General features: G+C 35.1%; 1 protein-coding gene across 1 annotated transcript; it reads left to right on the forward strand.

Moving 5' to 3' along the window:
* Positions 1–3,911: 3,911 nt before the first annotated feature.
* Positions 3,912–20,038, forward strand: LOC138336372 (carbohydrate sulfotransferase 13-like). Its single transcript, XM_069285840.1, has 4 exons — positions 3,912–4,541; positions 15,012–15,037; positions 16,001–16,252; positions 17,944–20,038. Exons 1-4 carry the CDS (start codon positions 4,442–4,444, stop codon positions 18,874–18,876), a joined length of 1,311 nt encoding a protein of 436 aa, XP_069141941.1. The 5' UTR covers positions 3,912–4,441; the 3' UTR covers positions 18,877–20,038.
* The last annotated feature ends 1,030 nt before the right edge of the window (positions 20,039–21,068 follow it).

The following is a 21,068-nucleotide window of genomic DNA, read 5'->3' on the forward strand; positions in this document are numbered from 1 at the left end:
TATTATTTATCAACACAAAACAGATGGATATACAGTAGCATTATACTTGAGTGACTATGATAATGAAGTTAGATAAACATATAGTTATACATGTATAAAAAAAATCAAATAGCCACAGGTGTAAGGTTTTGTTAATCATATAACTACATTTGTAGTTATATACATTGCATGTAGGAAATTTGAAATACAACTTATAGGCTAAATGACATAAAAATTGAACAGGGTCATATCATTACAGTAATTTTTTTTTGTTTTGTTTTGTTTTGTTTTTGTCTCTATTGTGATGTCACAATAATGCACTATATTTCTCTTCATGGAAGTTAAGTGCGCTAATAAACCTGCATAAGCTTATATATATTAAATATTCGGTAATGAAGTTATGAACGTTTAAATTTTTTTCGAAAAAGTGTTATTTCTTACGTCTGTGACCTTGACCTTGAACATTTTTGTGAAAAAATCGAACGTACGTTTATAACCCATGTACGTACATAACGTGTCCAAAGTTGAGTGTCGTACCTTGTTTGGTTCGTTAGATATCCTGCTAACAAGATTTGTGGAAATAAGAAAAAAAAAGAAAAATAATAAGAAAAAACAGAACAATAACAAAAGGGATTTCCTAATTACAGTAGACATTGTCATCCTCTAATGCAGGTAGTATTATATATATACCCGCCTAGTATCTAGTAATTTCATCCATATGAGTTTTTCGTATAATTCATGATAAAAGCAATGAAGTGAAACAAATGAGGTGACGTTATGATTTCGAGGACGACGGGACAAAATGTCGGTCTCAACTACATTTTTGCAATACATTTTGACGTGAGATTCTTCAAAATGCAGATTGTTTTAGTTGTGCGATCTAAGATGTGTATTCATTTCATTTTAGATATCATTTTTTTCTATCTCATCGGTATTAATTTTTGCTCGCCAATGCTCGGTTCATTAAAGGCCCACTACCTTTCCGAAACGGCTTTTAATATTTAAAATGGGAATGTAAAACAAGATCGATAATTTTGTAGAGTCCTAAAAATTATTAACTTACCGTTAATACTACATTTATCATCACCTTCTGAAAGATTTGATTAAAATAAATAAAATATTTATTTTCATAACGCGGGTCGTATTATGTTTCCCGCCGTCGTCCTAAATACCGCGCGGTAGTTGACTATCACTGCGCCAGACGGCAAAACAGCGAATTGACTCTCCACTGTTTTCATATATTACGCAGGCAATCTTGCATATGTTTGGTGTCGTAACCTTATTTTAGATCATCGGTATGTATTTTCTGGTGTTATTAATGTTTTTTAACAAACCTTTATATTTTGCTCCGGAAAGGTAATGGGCCTTTAAATCCCATATGAGATGCACACGTAGTAAAGATCCTATGTATATATTTTCTGTTTTGATTTATACCACCGCTATTGAGTCTTCTTTTGCCGTATTGGGGACACACTCGTCACAAGTTACAAAGGGTGTCAATGATAGCATTAGGTGTTATCATTATGGTGTCATGGTTACTAAAACTTCGCAACAACACGATATACATGTATCATTCATATTATCCACCTTGTGCACTAACTGCAAAATGCATTCATAATTGAAGGTTTATCAGTAGATGCACAGACAACAAAGAATTTGGATTTATGGTCACAGCTTCAATTAATATCTACATTTGGCGGCACGGTCTGTCAATAGACCATAATGGCACGTCATCAAACAAATTCAATCAAAACTACAACACAAATTAATTGATAGATTCTGGGAAACAGTAATCCACCAATTAACATGGCCGCCGGTCCATCAATAGACCATAATGGCAAGCCATCAATCAAATAAATTGATTGATTCTGGGAAACCATTCTCAATCAATTAAACAATAAATAAATAAATAAATCAATCAATCAATCAATCAATCAATCAATCAATCAATCAATCAATCAATCAATCAATCAATCAATCAATCAATCAATCAATCAATCAATCAATCAATCAATCAATCAATCAATCAATCAATCAATCAATCAATCAATCAATCAATCAATCAATCAATCAGATGACAATAATGATCATTGGTACTGGGAAATAGATATCAACTGATCCACTTCAGTCGTCAATATAAACAGCAGATATAACCAATTCTCTAACATTAGGTGTACTTTACTGCAGTGTTAAAATTACCGTTATTCGGTGATTTTTAAAATAGAAAACAAGTCCATACAATATACTGAACGGGTTTTTCTTTCGGAAGAAAGAATATGTTCATTGTCAACATTGAAAAAAGCATTCTTCTGAAATTTACATTTGTAGAACGTTTAGTTAAGTGATGACTAATTCCCCTATCTATATTTGCAATGTTGTATTTAGTCTTATAGTATTTAAAGGGACAATTCAATGATGCTAATTCTTTACATAACCATGAAGCAAAGTATGACATAAATGTATTGTTCTACATTCCTTATGAAACATTTGAAAAGAAATAGTGACAAATTCCACAACATTGTTAAGTATTTTGATTAATACCATTGAAATTCCAAATCGTTGATCAATACGATTACATAATGTAAGCAGGTACAACATGTACGGTGTACCCTTACCCGAGTCAAAGTCACCCACGTAAAACAAATGCAATACATAACCACTGAGGAGTTGATAAAATTATTTATTAACAGGAACGTGCATCTAATAATGTTAACACAACTGTAAGAGCGTTTTGAGTAGTTCTAGACAAAAAATTCTTTACTGCACAGGCAAGGGTCAGGGTTCGGCATACAAGGCTAAGTGTAATGGCGATTGAACATTTCACATACATTTGACTACTGTGGGCTTTTCTGACACATCACAGTTAAACCAACTAATCTAATTACCATTAGAACTGGTTTGTTTCCGAAATATGTGCAAGTATTTATGTAATCTTAGATCGAATAGTCCCTTTAAAGTGTTGCATTTTTAATGAAGTAAGAGTGAGACACAATAACAAGTTAGCCTTCAGGCTACAACACGTTTCAAAACGTTCATCCTTAGCACAGGGACTTGTAACGTAGGTTGTGAGAAAGTCTGTTGTGTATACATGTGTACTATATACTATATAAAAGGACAAGGGAACCAACGGCTCGCTCGGAAGAAGTACACTTGCCTCTACAAAAGTCGCCGGTATTCCGTCAAACAATGGATAAATATGTATATATTTAATACTAATATATTCTTAAATAAATTTTCGATACAGAAAACACAACTTCAGACACGAAATAATATATTAACATACCTTTATTTCATTATGAACGTGGAAAATGCAGTCAGATATCCTCACTGTCGTTATGCCTGTCCAGTGAAATCTAGGTCAAAGGCACTCATATTCCCTTGTAACAAATTTTGTATGCATTCATTTCACTTTCTGGTGATATTTTCCCATTGCAAATACAAATAGGCTATATCCGATAACGCTTTCATTAATCCAATCCAACAACTAAGCGAGGAATCACACTTTTTTTATCCAACACTCGACTCTTGTTCGTATAATCCGCCATATTGTAATTGATGATGGGTACCTTTTTAGTGTACTCGCCCTTACCCGCTACTGCACTGAAATTCTGCACCCAGACTCTGTATAAATTAAGTTTCATGGTTAAGGTTCTTAGAAGTACCTTTATTTGAAATACACGTATCATTAATTGAAGAATCTAACTTAAGTCGAGACTCTAATCTTTACTTTACCGTTACCACATTAATATTGTAGCTTTTAGTATACAGGCACTGTGTATATGGGGTTTCCAGTTCGGGTCCGGGTATGGGGTACACAATATCCACTCAAACGTGTTTAACCTAGATTTCAGTGGACAAGCAAAACGACAGCGAGGAAATCTGACTGCATTTTCCACGTTCATAGTGAAATAAAGGTATGTTGATATATTATATCGTGATTGAAGTTGTGTTTTCCATGTCGAAAATTTATTTAAGAATGTATTGGTATTATATATGTACATATTTATCCATGTTTGACGGAATACGGGCGACTTTTGTAGAGGCAGGTGTACCTCTTCCAAGCGAGTCGTTGGTTCCCTTGTCCTTTTATATAGTATATAGTACACATGTATACACAACAGACTTTCTCACAACCTACGTTACAAGTCCCTGTGATCCTTAGTGTCATTTTCAGATTCAGATACACAAGGTGTTCAGTATGTTATGAACGATCGCTTACATTCGTTTTCTGGCATTGCTGTATGTGTTTCGTTTGCAAACAATAGATACCAATCTATAATGCACAGCCGCGCGTTCTCTTCTTACATAAAAGGAAAATGAGTATTTGGCGTGTTATAGAGACGCAGCCGACCGTGACATGATGCCGGTTTGATTTTGCCAGTCGCCTTGTTTTTTTCGCTATACTATATTTAGTTTCTTCGTCATCCGTGACTGTGTAGTCATTTGCTAACATCATTGTGAAATGGCAATTCGTAGATGGAAAGGGAAATTGGTGTGGTTCTTGACAGGACTTCTGCTAATGTGTGTTTCCATAAAGTGGATAATATCGATCCAACCCACAGGTAAGTGTACCATGTACGTGTATGTGTGTTTAAGTGTGATCATGTTTCCCCATGGCCACCTATGCTACCAATTCGCGTCACCTACAAAATGTATGCTCCCATACTGACACACCTGACCTCTTCTTATCATAACTAACCATTTAAACATACCTTTGACATCTCGGACATCAAAGCTAATCAATAATGTTAATATGTATGTCATCTCCTATAACCGCCATTGTTGTTTTCGTTAAATGTTTTGTTTCCATCGACGCCGTAATTTATAAGATCTCCAAATATGCGATTCATGTTACAGATAGGCCTATCTCTCTTATAAACCAGTTTGCGGTGAATCTAAAGTGTCATTTTTCAGCGTTACGGTTCATGTAAAGTGTACATCAGGTAACATGGACTACCTAATATAGATATTGATGACTATTTGGTACCAAACATGAGATGCACCAATGTAATCAATAAGAAACATCAACATAATGATGTATGCTAACAATGAATCAAATCACTTTGGTTAAACAGCACCAGAGCAGTACTTTAGTGATATCCCATATAATGCTAGATATACACTATTATCTACTTTTTCAGAAAATATTTGACTATAGCTAATCAATCGCTACAAAACACAAAAGTGATCTTTAATATTTTTGATGTAAATAGACTCTGGACTACTTCTTTTAATGTCACAAAGGAGAAGTCGATTTATTTTACTCTAAGCTACCTTCAGGAATCTGGCACGAATTTCCAATCGATGGTATGAACAACGGTTGAGAAAAACGTATATTTATTTTTATCTGCATATTTTTGCTATGTGTCAGTGACGTATACCTTAAAGTGCTTATAGCGTAAAGAGAAATATTTCCTATAAGTGCGTGATGGATTGAATTGAAAAGTAACAGATCACCGTGGTGTTTATAGTACGTTTCTACAACGGGGATGAACGCGGTCATGAGTTCTTTATACCAATCTGATTAAAATCAGCTGTTTGATACTCCGCTAACTTCGTGCTCCGCTACAAACTGTTTGTAGCGGAGCACGAAGTTAGCGGAGTATCAAACAGCTGATTTTAATCAGATTGTCTTTATACCATATATATTTTAATGACCATGAATCTTACATATGTTGAAAATGTTATCTATAGCACGTTTATAAACATTATTGGTGTTGCAATTATTCTCATATTGATAGTGAAATTCAGTTGTCTGATTTTGTTGTAAATACAGAGTATATATATATATCATGTCAAGTGTATTGTTTGGGTTCGTTTGACAGAACAATAGTAGACTATACGTTAAAGATGAAAACTATACATACATTAGTTAAGAACAACTCAACAACTGAATGAAATCGAAAAGGTCATCCCCAAAAAGAGTGACATTTACATTTATGTTAATGATCCACCATGTGGATTAAAACAAGAAATAACGATTATCAAATATGCAAAATACAAATCACTACATCTAAACAATAAAATTTTATCAAGATTATGCTAGCCTAAGTGGGGCTGACCTAAAACCGCCATAAAGACCCACATGATCTACAATATCATGAAGGATGATATGCAATTGCATGAAGGTCTTCATGAATAGAAAACTTTTTATAAACAGGCCGGTAAATTGTGAGTATCATTTTGTGGAATTTCATTATCAGATTTGACATTAACAAGGTAATTTCATCCATATATTGAATACAACTTCCTGCATAGATTTATTGTATTTTCATCATTAGTTAATGGCTGTATCATATCTCAAGGTTCTTAACAGGGTTGGGGTAATTAAAAATGTAATTGTAATTAATTGCAATTAATTACATTTTTTCAAGTAATTGAAAGTAATTTGTAATTAAGAAATATTTCAATTACATGTGTAATTTACATTTCAATTACTTTTCAATTACATTTATATATTTACTAATGTCTAAATAATTACCAAATTTAATGAATGCATGACATTTATTTGGCTATGTAGAAATTTAAACAGGTAACATATGTGAGACAGTAACCATAGTATACAGTATAGTATAGGTACCTGTAGTTTACCAATACAATACAATACAATACAATATTTTATTTATTAGAGTGTCACACATTTTTACAACAGGGTAAAAAACAGCCATGATAAATAATTTACCAATTAGAATAAAAATGCCAAGCCAGATCTGACTTACGAGACACTGAAAAGAATATATATATATTTAAAAAGTATCAAATTATCCAGTTAAAAAATTCGTCACGATCGTAAAATGGTGCCTGTTCTATCGTATATCGGTAAGGAGATACCTGATCAGTATCATTATATAGGTTGGGATTCTTAAAAGCATGTACTAGTACATATTATTATTAAACAAAATCAAAACATAATCTTCGTCTGTACATGTTATATAATGTGGCCGCTAACGTGGATTGAAGGTTCGTATTCTGCATAAGAAATTGTAATTTAAGAGAAGAATCAAGGTTTGTGAAGTTTGGTAAATAAAAAGATGCTTTGTTGTATAGAGAAAGTTTCAAATCTGAGTAAAAGTCACAATCTATCAGAAAATGAGTCTCATCTTCTATAGAGCCTGAATTGCACAAAGTACATTTTCTCTCCTGTAAAGGTATAACAGGATGAGAATACCGTCCCGTCTCTACTTTAAGTTTCAAGTTCCCACAGCGAAATTTGGCTAAGGTTTGTCGATGTTTATAGTTCATTATTAACGTCACATATGGTTCCGGAGCAAGATTATTTTTATACGTTCGGTAGGTCCTAAGCTTATTTCTGTTGTCTTGACCGGAGTCGTTCCACATTTGTCTATACCAGTTAGTTACATCCTCCTGTTTGAATACTAGTTTTGCATTATTGAGACCTGATATATAACAAGGGGTAGGTTCTAATAGAGAGTTCAAGTTCCGTATATTTAACATGGATTCCACTCGTTTATCCCAGCTTCTTCCTCGAGAGAGTGACCAGATATGAATTGTTTTTATGAGACGCCGGGGTTCACAGCACTTGAGTTTTAGCCAAAGCCTACATACTTCTATTTTCTGTTTCGTTGCACACGAGTTCCACCCAAGGTCGCCTCTTGTCGCCACGTTTGAAGCATTTTTTCCGGAGCCAAGGAAGTAGCGCCCGGCCTTGTTTTGCACGGTTTGAACAAAACGGTAAGAGTTAATTCCCCATATACCGGCACAGTAGAAAAGTACGGGCTCCACTAACGATTCATAAAGGTTCTTAAAAACACCAAACGACATGCCACCCGCGAATCTAAATTTGCTGTATAGTGCGCCGAGTGCTCGACTTGCTGATTTCGCTAGTTCCTTGACAGTAAGCTCCATGTCTAAGTGTTCCGTAAACCATATACCCAAGTATTTATAGCGATCGGTAGTCTGGATATTAAGATCGCCACATGTGAACTGGAAATTCGATTTTGGTACACTTTTGTTTCTAAAGTGAATAACGTTGGTTTTTTCGACGTTGACCGTAAGACGCCACTTCCAACACCAATTATGCAAACAATTCATCATCCGTTGTAAGGAGGGCTCATCCGGCGCCAATAACGCCACGTCGTCAGCGTAAAGAAGAATAGAGATCATGCTATCACCAATCGTGACTCCACATCGAAGGTTATTGATTTCCTCTGCAAGGTCGTTGATGTATATGGCGAATAAACTCGGCGAAATATTGCAACCTTGTTTTACGCCGTTGTTGACGTTAAACCAATCGGTGACGTGATTGTTCAGCCGTACCGCACATCGCGACTGTGAATAGAGAGATTTCACCGCGTCCAAGAATAATCCACTTATGCCAATAGCTTTAAGTTTGTACCATAGGCAATGTCTGTTGACGGTGTCGAACGCCTTTTTAGCGTCTACGTAACAAACGAACGTCGAGTCTCTGGAAAGTTTTCGGTTATTTAACACACTATAAAGCGAATAGATGTGGTCGAGGCAGCTCCTCTTCGAACGGAAGCCGTTTTGTTCGTCCGCTAGTAAGTTATGACGTTCAAGCCAGGTGTTTAAGCGTTGTCCTAGGATATCGGTATAAATTTTACTGGGTACAGACAAAAGCGATATCCCGCGGTAACTAAGCGGATTGGTGAAGTCTTTCGTATCCGACTTAGGGATAGGATGAATTATTCCGGAAGTCCAATCTTTTGGTACAGTACTATTGTCAAAGGAGTATTTAAAAATCTTGAGAAGTATGTTCACACACGCGTCGTTCCGGAGAACCTCTACTGGAATATTGTCAAAACCTGGTGATTTTCTGTTTTTCGCACGCGCGATAGCTTTCCGTACTTCCTCCCTGGTAAATGGTGTATTAAGGGACGTAACATCTACCGTGTTAGAAACCTCTACACTATTTGTCTCTAGTTTCGTTTTTACATCAGCGAGATGAGTCTCGTCAAAATCATTTGAATCACCATGACTATTGTAGAGTTTTTTCATATTTATTTTTCCAACATTCGAGGACTTCGTCTTTTTCACGAACTATGTTACCATCGGTGTTCACGGTTTCCATGGGGATTTCCTTTTGTCGTGCATTTGCCATACCGAGCTTGCCAATCTCTTTCCACATGTCTCTAGAATTGTTCTCTAATAACAAAGAATTAAGTTTCGATTGTTCCTCTAACTGGAATCGCCGTTTATATTTACGATTAAGCTGATCAAACGTTTTCCGTTCCCGACAAAAACTCTCCTTAAGTTTGTGTTTTGCCGAACGAGACCCTTTAAATTTCAGCCATAAACGTTCACACTCATGAGCAATGTTCCACTGTGTTTGGAGTTCGTCGTTCCAATATGGTTTCAATAGGTATTTGGTTTTGGGCCGACCAACAGTTTTTCGCGTTATTTTCACCCGCTTGTCCATTTCCGTGAATATGAGATCTTTAAGATTTGAGTACGCTTGATCAATATCTCCATTATCCTCCAGATTTCGCTCGATTATCCGGATTGTCGAGTTTATTGCGTCGATACTTTCGGCATCACTTAGAAAATCTGACGGTAACGTCGATAAGTTATATTTTTTGCTGGAATCCGGGATACTTTCTTGATTTCTTGTTGTTGTCCGTTTTGTTCCCATAGTAAATCCGAGTATAGAATGATCGGGTACGCTGGTGTGACCCTCCAGGCCTAGGTTGCGCACAATGTCTGACATTAAAAGTACATTAAAACTATCAAATAAAAATAATTGTTCGTGCGGAACTATAACGTAATCGACAACTGATCTGCCCCTTCTTGAGACATGAGTAAAATCATCAGATCCAAATCTACCGTTTAAGACACAAGTATTGGTTTCAATCATAAAGTCAATAAAAACATCACCATAATGATTTGATCCGTCGTCAATTGAGTGTCTAGGGGGGTATTGTATCAACACCTTCAATAAAGTCAGCTGAATCGCTTTATTCTGGCATTGAAGTCTCCTGCTATACATATGTTACCCAAGGTTTGATAAGAATAAATACTTTCCAACAGGTTATGGAAAAAAGCATCACTTTCCGCTGACCTTGTTGATTGTTGGGGTAGTAAGGTAAACACACACAGAAAATAAAGGTCCTTCTCAGCTCCATTACTGAGTTTTATCCATAAAATCAAAAACAGAGCGGCATTGTATTTTTCTTCAGTTACAAAAGTACACCATCCGAAAATTTGAGCTTCTAATTTTGCTTCATTAAAAATGTAAAAAATAATTAATCCCGAAAAAATCCGGCACTATTTCGTACGATATTGTAAATGTAATGTTCAAATGATAAATATCATTTATGCTCTTCGGCGGTGGAGCATCTAATTTCGTTTATAAAAACTCCTACACCGCCGCTTCCCCCCCGCTTAGCTTTTTGATGTAAAGCTTTCCGGTTATTTCCAATCCATCGATATCCATTGATATGTGGTTCCTCATCACCTCTCAGGAATGTCTCGCACACCGCAAAAATGTCAAAGTTCATTGCGGTGATTACTTTTGTCTAAAGTCAAAATTGTTTTTTTATTATTCACTGACAACCCTGCCAAATTCCAAAATCCTAGAGACAGACGGGATTTCTCCGTTTCCCTATCTACGTTCATTATAGTGTCGTGTGTTTTGACGGTCCCCTGCCCACCGTGATGGTTGTTTACGTTACCACGTGTGGGCCTAGCTAGGCGTAAGTCGGTCACGCGTGTCCTGTTATCGCATTCGGTTCTGTTATCAAACCTGTCCCATTTTGACGTCTATTTGAATTTGTGTGCCGTTGATTCTTCCATGAGTTTGAAAAAACTATTGTCTCTGTGTTGGTATGTCCCCATTTCTGTGGTTTCTGTCCCGCGGACGACTGTCATGAGCATTCACGTGTGTGTCACTGTTATGCACTTGTTCACCACGTGCAGCCGCGTACGCGCCGAGTCACTGTACGAGTCATCCTGGCCTGAGTTGCGCTCATGATCACGTGTACGACGCACTAATCGGGTACCCTGTACTCGGTATTTATTATTTCTGCCGATTTCTTTTAGGACTGTGTGTAGTGGTGTACGTTCTGTCTCAAGCTCACTTTTTGATTTGTCACTGTCAATGTACACATTGTTGTAGTTGTCTGTACTTTTCAGTTTCTTTTTCTCTTTCATTATTTTTGTTTTGTTTTCAATCGTGTCCACTGAAGCGATCACAACACCGCATATCTACCTTTCGGTTGTTTACGTTCTGCATGTGTGATTTACCCCTCAAGCAATATACTAGTTTGAAGTTGTGAACACAAAGCCTGTGATTACAACTCACAAAGGTCTTGCTTATATAACACCTGTTGATCACCTAATTAGCAAATCTAATGAAGGCAAAAATATAGATGATAGTTCAGATTTGTCTTCACGCCCCTGCCAAGAAAATTATAATTAACAGAAGACTTTTTTTTCAGTTTTCTTCCCACTATATAAATAACACTGTTACGAAAGAGACACAACTGAGGTCTTAAATCCAATGAATTGTAGGCATCTACATTAGTGAAGATTGCACAGAGAAATATTGTGACCCATTAAAGTTCTGGAAAGATTATTCTTGCAGATTTCTAAATTCGTCTTTTTTAGCTAGCAAGTACTTAGCTATACCAGCCACTTCAGCTCCAGTAGAGAGATTGTTTAGTGTTAATTTCTGGCAAAGATTAATATTCCGACCAGACAGATACAGACTGTCTGATGATGATTTTGAGATGCTAATGATGATAAAATGCAATAAATAAATATGAATACCTTGTACATAAAGCTGACGCATTTGACAATATTTCTGCTAGGTCCAAAAAAAATTTACATGTAAAACAAATACACCCTACCAATACTCAATTGTACCTTGCGGTTTATGTGAAGTGAACATGTGTTCTATCAGAATTTACTGATATCGACTTATTATATCTGTATAACTGCTACAGTGTATGATTATACAAATGTGTATATATGCAAGGACGTATATCTCATAAATCCTTGGTATAAACATATAAAAAACATATTAAGAAAATGTAATGTGTAATTGTAATTAATTACATTTACAAAACTGAGTAATTGTAATTGTAATTGTAATTGAGTTTTGACCAAGTAATTGTAATTGTAATTGTAATTAATTACATTGCAATGTAATTGACCCCAACCCTGGTTCTGAAACGTACACATTGTATGTTTTAAGGTCACCACCGCCACGACTTAGACAAAATGTTTATTTCTTAATCAAGCGGAATTGTAAATGACTCTATCTATGCGTTCTCCGACCATGGTAACTTATCTGGGGTTAGGTTGTGAGCGGATATTTTTTTGTAATTTATTAGCTAAGATGACCAGGTCGGACGTGTCCAGGTAAAGGCATTATCATCCCGACAAGTCACAAAATAAAAATAAATTGGTAACATGTGACACACTGATTTCAGTGTGTCTTTTTTTTCCTTCTTCCTGGAGTAATTTTTTTTCGAAATTATTATTTTCTTCAAAATGACAATGAATCACCTCTCTTGCCTTTGGTTATTACCTTCATTAAGTATTTACTAAAGAATAAGTCTAAATCGCAAGAGGGGGCGGTAATTGACAAGGAACTGTTTAATATGTACGCTTCAATCTATGCTGTACCTTTTAAGAAGGTAGTTCTAAGGTAAGTATTACACGCAGAGGCTAGAACTGAATAATACAGTTGCCTATATCTTCAAGCAGTACTACATTATGCTGAACAAGTTGTCTCCTTTGAAGTGATGAACAAAGTAATTTATTTGTTTTATAGATTACAAACCCATAAGCATGATAGTGCTTTTTATCATAAATAACATTTTTTAAACATTACCTTATAAGAAAATTGGGTTTTCACTTACAATAAATTGAAAATCAGTTAAGAAAAATTTACAGGTTCAATTTCTTCAAAATTTTGACAGAAGAAAAACAAATAATAAGTATTGATTATGGGGAGAATTTTGGGGTAAGTGATACCTCCACGTTAAGATCATGATGTACATTACGTTACACAATGTTAAAAATGCTTAAAGTGGTTTTAAATGGCAATAACATTGTCCCAATAAACTAGGTCATCGTACAGTGATGGGTTCACAGTAGTTTTACAATACCACACCTCACAAAAAAGTATAATATAGTGACATTTTAAGTAGGAGTAAAACTAGGGTCTCTCGCGAAGCAGCATTACCGTAATAACACCTAGTTATGCCGTGAGCTGCTGATCGTCTTGGAAGGCCTCATGAATGCAGAAATGTTCAGAATCATAGACCTGTAAAGTTATAACGACCCCCGTAAAAAAACTTGTCTGGCATAGAATATTTCAATACTGGGCACCAAACCAACCATGGTCCTTATCAAATCAAACCAATTTTTTTGATAAAGTTCTGGCATTTATCAAAATATATAAACAAGTATTATACAGTTATCACCATACATTCATAGGCAAAGACCTTCCATTGTGTGCAGTAAACACCGGCATACATCACTGCCCCATGAATACATGACACCCTGACTGTCTGGACGAGGTCAATATTCGGCTAGTTAAATAGAGCATGTTAACGCTGGATTTTATGCTGCAAAATACCAAATTTACATATCAGTGAAGTACCTAGGACTAGTCATGCAAATCGGGCTTTAGAATTTGTGCATTGAAATGCGACTAAATATAGTTTCTGCTTTTTTGTCCCATATACATGCCATCACTCACTACGTTGGGTTAATTTTATACAATGTCATGCATATAAGCGATCGGCCTATTGATAAGACTACTCTAGCTACTGGTCGAGACATACTGTAGTCTCTGAAATTGAATAGCGTTAACAGAAAATACATGGTACGATTGTCGTTTTAACAGGACAGGGTGTAGTGTACAGTTGAGTGTCTTTCAATTTGAGTAAATCAGTAACCCTGATACGTGGCAGCTGTTGATATTATTTACAAACCGTTATTTATCAATGTAAATGGATTTAAAACATGACTATTCCACAGTTGTCGGTGTTTCTCCTATACTTATTGTAAAAGAGTTCAACATCAGGAACGAACCTATTTATTATTTGAAATGAGAAAAACAAAATACATGTACTATAAAGGGACTTACTACTTCTAAAGAAGTCAGTGGTTTTACAGGAAGATAAATTCAGCTTAAAATGGTTTTAATTCTAGTACACATACTGAAACACAGATAAATTTTGTACCGAATAATTGTATGACATGATGTTCTTGTTTCTGCGTCTTCGCCGGTATACTTCAGTGACATAACACTAAAGAAAGTTCAAGAGTTCCTCTATTGTTTGTTTATATGATTAAAATAACGTCCTATTAACATTAAAAATGGCCTCCCATGTATGCGGTGTGTTGCGTGTATGAAGCGTGAGGTGCGTTTTTGGGTGACTGCGGTATATCCGTGTTGTGTTTTCTTTTACAGTGGAATTAGAAATCATGCGCTTTTTATAGTGCTATATCACTGAAGCATGCCGCCGAAGACACCAAGCAACATATTCCATTCTGTCACATTATACTGACAACGGGCGAACCAGTCACCCCACTCATTTTATGCTGAGTGCAAGCAGGAGTAGAAGCTATCACTTTTAAATAATATGGTGTGTCTCAGTCAAGGGACAGAACCCTGAGCCTTCCTCACAGACATGAGCGCTAAACCATTGTTATGCCGAAAGTGAGGTGGTGTCAAGGGAGACGTTTGGAAGAAAAATGTAAGGTAGGAAGAAAGAAAAAAATAAGATCCTAAACAGCAGGTACAATACTTACGCCCTACCCGCAGGACCCGCTACTGCAACACGTTGCACATATGGGAGGCCGTTCTTAGGTGACCCTGGCTGTTACAATTAACATTATAAACAAAATCAAATCAAATATGAATTTTGTCACGCGAATTTCATCTGGAATTTAAAAGAAGGAAATAGATAAGGAATAGGAAATAACAGAAGTAAAACAAATTAAGGAGGAAGTGTATACTAAAGTGTAATCCATTATATACTCATTGTTTTATCAGAAACATACTATGTAAATTTAATTTGTTTATCATTTCTTTGCAGGCTTGTCACATGACGGCCATTCGGAGGTAAGTTACAACAAATTATGTATTTCTCTGAATTCATTAAAAAAAGCTTACTCCTCTGAGTAATAAGGATCAACTAATCTGATTAAAATACAGATCCTTAGTGTCACTACGTTGGAGTGGTTATAAGGATATGCATTTCAATCAGATTGAAGGAAGAACAAAAATTGTATTTCAAAATAAACTGAGATTGTTTGAACAACAGGTAATACCGATGTAAGTAATATTCAAGGTAACACAATCTATATATATATGTATACAAATGAAGTGAATGAGATTTATCCTGCAAGCAAATTTGCATTGTCGGAATATACATACCACATTTAGTTTTGCTGTATTCAACACTAACGGATAATAACTGTATTTTAGCTTTGTTCGCCGATTCCATCGACCTTCTATTGGTTGATCCATTGTTTGAAAGTCGGATATGCTTGTTGAACATTCTAATACGAATATGTTAACAAATATAACACTGCTAAATATAAAAAAACCTTTTTGTAATGTAACACTGTAAAAAGAATACATGGTCCGTGTCTAAAAATACAAGATATTCGCCAAAATGTAGCTTATATTTCAAGAAACTAATCATATATTTTCTATATATGAGTATAGGTTAGTTTCAATATAAAGAAAATTTATATAGGAAATATGTTTAAGTACTGACGGTACAAAAATGTTATATAAATGTAATTTAAAAGTGGTCACTTAAGTTTTCCCTGAGATTAATTGATTATCAACATTTTGTTACTCGACTGATGTTACAAATTACCGTTACATACTGTAGTCTCTGAAATTGAATAGCGTTAACATTTGTTACCGTTCCAAAACACAAAAATAGGTCAGTGAAATGTAACAATTCTTATATTATTACATAATATTTTCCCCATGAAATATCACCATGGTCTGTTTTGATTAAATAGTAAATGTTTGTCCTAGTTTGTGTTTGTTTTTTTTATATTTCAACAGATTGAAACACAACAGAATGTTAGAGATGTAAACCGAGTTCAGGGTCAGCCGTCTAAACACCCGGATGTTGGTGAAGTAAACAAAGAAAGAAGGGAGAGAATCCATAGAGTATGCTCCACGAAAGAGAGCGAGCTCCGAAGAAACAAATCCATAACCGATATTTCTCCTCACATTAGTATTGATAAAAAACATGAATTAACATATTGCTATCTCCTTAAGGCTGGATTTACATTCTGGGGCATATTATTTCGAGTAAGTGTCTTTGCCTATAAGTTTGTTACATGATTTGTATTCTGGGTCGTGTTATTAACAGTAGGTATATTTGTCTATATGTTCGTGTCATGTTTATATTCTTGGGCATATCAATTAGAGTAGTCTCATATATATATATATACAAAACATTGTCAGTGCTGCACACTTGTGGTGATTTGTTTAGACTCATGAGGCCAAAAAATGATATTTCTGTTTAGGGTTACCCGACCGACCCTAGTTTTTTTTACCCCAACCCTATTTTTTTTCCATTTTCTAGGAATTTTGTTTTAAAAAGTCGGGACTTACAACTCAATCTCCGGTTCCGGCAATTATTTAAAAGTGAAAGACACACACACAAAAAAAAACCCAAAAAAAACATCCCGACCTACCGACCCTATTTTTTAGCCAATGTAACCAAAAATAGACATATTTATTTTGGCCTGAGTTCCTTTCGTATTGCGGATGGTGTTTAGATTTAAGCATTCAAACCATTAAAAACTCACTTACAAAGAGACTTTATCGTCAGGCAAGGTAAGACCGTAAACACGCCGATTTTGTTAAATCGCACTGTTTAAAATTGTTCTGCATTTGCATATTACAGGGTTTGTTAATTTAAATTGTATTGTTTTGTTATCAATCCTGTGAGAGTAACTGGGTCTGCTGAACCGACAAAAAGGAAATATATTGATGTACAGATGAACATTAAGCAAACAAATATGTAAACAAGAGGCCCATAGGGCCTGTATCGCTCACCTGATTTTTTTTGTAATTCTGTAATTTAGTAATTAGTGATTCAAAAATCACAAAGACAAATTAACCCCAAGGTTTGTTAAATTTGAATCTCAACCATAAAATGATGCTATAGATACCATACGAATATGCTATCCAATAACAGTTTCAGAGAGGAAGTAATTTATATGAAAATAGCAAAATTGACCCCTTTTGACCCCGCCCCTCAGGCCCCCAGAGGATCAGTCCCATCATTTGTAAAATTTTGAACCCCCACTCTATAAGGATGCTACCATTGCATTATGAGTGCTCTTCCATGTTCAGTTGCAGAGAAGAAGTCATTTATATGGAAATAGCCAAATTGACCCCTTTTGTCTCGGCCCCTCAGGTCTCCAGGGGTTAGCCCCATCATTTGTTCAATTTTGAATCCCCACCCTTTAAAGATGCTACAATTGCATTATGAGTGTTATTCCATGCTTAGTTTAACAGAAGAAGTCGTTTATATGAAAACAGAAAAAAATGACCCCTTTTGGCCCGCCCCTCTGGACCTCGGGGGGTCAGCCCCATCATGTGTACAATTTTGAATTCCCACCCTATAAGGGTGTTACCATTGTAATATGGGTGTTATCATATGCTTAGTTTCAAAGAAGATTTTATAAAATTTATAAAAAGTACAAGCTAAGGCTGATTGAATCGAAAATCTCAGTTTATCAAAATACTATGAAATTCAATTTGTTTAATGATATACCTTAGGAATCCTATGAGTACCGAATACTGATTAGCTGCAAGTTTCAACACGTAGAAGCAAACCGGAACCTATAGCTACTTGTATGGTACTATGGTACTAGTTCCCTATATATCAATTCGCACAGTAGTTGGGTATATGAGTGTGGACTACCTATAGATTTGTTTAAATTCATTATCTTGTTAATATAATAATCTACTATATTCTTTTCTTTTAGATGGTTAGAGGAAATCTCAAAGCAACAACTCCATTCGATCCGACAACATTTTATCAGCGAGGTATAACCATAAGTTCACTGCATTCTTTGCCAGAAAAGGCACGGGTCCCATTCTTCGACAAATCCTTCTCTTTTATGTTTACCAGGGATCCGTATCGTCGGCTCCTATCTGGTTACACCGATAAACTATTCAGACCTAACTACCACTGGAAAGCCGAAGCTCCGAAAATAGCTAAAATTGTACGACGAGAAAAGAAAAAACGAAAATGTGTATCCGATATAACATTCAGCGAGTTTATTAAATATGTCATTTATTCTGAAGAACATAGCATACCGCGTGATTTGCATTATGGTTTCGCCTTTGACTTTTGTGATCCTTGTCAATACAAGTACGATTTTATTGGTAAAATGGAAACAATAAAACAAGACACGATGTATTTACTGGATAAAATGAATCAACCGAAAATAATCGCAAGTCTAGAAAACAACTTCAGGAAACAATTTCGAGATTATACAATAAAAGAACGTATGGATATGCTATCCAAATACCAAAATACACATGGGGTTCTATGTACGAATACCTTTAGTCAGGTTCTGAAGAAAATGTGGAAAGGGTTTCAGATGGATGGTATAATAAGCAAATCATCCAATTATTCTATTCCCGAGATGTATAGCGACTTGATTACGCCATCTGCTTTCCATGATATTGTTGTACAAGCCATCGGTGATGCGGATGACGAGAAAGTGTCTAAAAAGAACAAAGAGGAAGCGTTCTTAGAAGCGTATTCCACCGTTGACACAGCAGACATGGAGAAACTAAGTAAACTACTCCAGCCAGATTGTGAAGTGTTTGGCTACGATTGTAGACCTGATCAACTATTTAAGGACAGAAAATATATCAAACCTTGGTATTTTGATATCAACACTGCTTGATATATAAGTGTATGGTTGGTAAATACTGATAGATACGAGTGAACAAATTCTATTACTACATACCACACATAGTGTGATATTTACGTGGTCCAAAATTCATGATTTAACTAACATCAGGAAAACTGAATTTCAGCGGTTAGATTCGCTCTCTGTCCATAAGTGTATGATGTATATTATATGATTCAAGCATTACGCAACATTTCGTCTCGAATCAAAGTTAAGTAAAGTCTCGCGAAGTTACAAAAATATCACCCTGCAAAAATAGCCAGCTATACACGGTAATAGGCATATTGATTGCCGATTGCTGCTTGCTATATCTTAACAATACAAATGATATTACCAACTGTTGTAAATGTAATCTACAGCCCGCATATGTTGCATTAACGTACTATTTATTATTGCTATGATTTTTTTCTATAATTAAGTAATTGATACCTTGTAGAAAAAAAATGATATGCGATTTTCTAACGAGATTCTTTGTAGATTTGTTAATATAAAAATCATTATGAAAAATACTGTCACAATTAACCTCTTCTTAGTACACTGTACATCCATGTGATTGATGATTTATATGGTATATAGGTGAATTCCAAATTGATTAAAAAATTTCAAATACACCATTTTGAAAGTCAACAAACTCTAACCAGTTAATCACAGTCGTTGATTTGGACATCACTTCATAGTCCATTTATTACGTCATAATGTGGTTTTGTTTGGCATAATCAATGATCAAGGTCTAATAACATCTGTGACAATGAACAAAAGACAAAAACAGGATTTGATTAAGAATGTGCATGTCATCCTTTTTGTTTTAAAAAAATGCAAAGAGATAAAAAACAATCGTTTATATTTCACATTATGATTGATATTGATTTCAACGAAAAAGAGGATTCTAGAATGACTGTAAAGATTCGATAGATGATACTAAGTATTGCTATTCATCAAAGAATTAAAGAATTAGAGAATTTCATTAACACAATTTCTTCTGCCAAGAACGTTGTTCCTTTGCAAAATTATTAAATGGTCGATCATGGCAAAATTATGACCAACAAAAAGAAAAAAACTGAAGTTAACACCTTTTTTTCTGTTTTAGTTTTAATATCTTAGATACATAATACGTAATATTTTAAAAACACATCTTTCTTCTGCTTGATATTTAATTTCTATAATCTTTATACAAGTGCTTATATCACCTTAACCATAACTTGCAGCAAAAATTACCTCAATACAGCAAAAAATGGTGGCGCAGTGATGATTTAAGTAAAAACAATTTCAGTAAAAAATGGTAAAACTTGGCTACTTATGCAAAAGATAATCTTCATGGATATTTTATTTCGAATTTTTTAATATTACAGAGGTACCTCCCTCGCGGTAGGTATCCATTGTGACGTCATTATTCAGGCGTAATCAAGGTCGTTTTCTCTAAAAAGTATAACGTTACGCTCCCATGCATAAGATGTCCAATCAATACCAAACCACAAGGGCAGTTAACTCTGTCATATGCAAATACAACATAGCATACCATAGAGTAATAGTACCAACAATGCTGTAGACTAATCGTTGCATGGAATCTGCGAACTTATTTGTAAAGTTATTTCAAAATGGCAGGATATTATGATTGTAAAATTGCAATGAAACGTCGAGTTATAATATAATGTAAATTATATTATGTAAATATGAAGGATAGGGATAGGCTAGCTTTGGAATGATGACAAAATCTCGTAAAACACTCGGCAAAGCTAGGGATTTGCAACATTTTGCGACCCTCCGATAGAATATCCTTCATATCCACATAAGAAACTATTCTTGATACTGTTATCGTAATGATATCACTAACACAGACCAAACTCAGGTGATAGATTTGATGTCCACTACATGATATTAGACCAATACACCATCTATGAATTAGACTGTCCATCCGTTTGTGTATTATGACATTAACAGTTTTATAACAAAAGTAACCTTTCTGTCATACACACATCTTTCATTCAACATTTTTCTCTCGACATTATTTTTCATTAAAAAGCATCGCTAAGATATTGTATTATCATCAATAACATTAATCAGTTTCCCATAAATTTTACAACCGATTCATTTTCTTCCAGACATTCTACCTCTCTCATTCTATTACAAACATACTTCATATTCTTATATTGTATTTAGTTTGTGTATCAACGCCCATCTTTCCAAAT

This window comes from Argopecten irradians, chromosome 12 (genome assembly GCF_041381155.1).
Source record: "Argopecten irradians isolate NY chromosome 12, Ai_NY, whole genome shotgun sequence".
Taxonomy (NCBI): domain Eukaryota; kingdom Metazoa; phylum Mollusca; class Bivalvia; order Pectinida; family Pectinidae; genus Argopecten; species Argopecten irradians.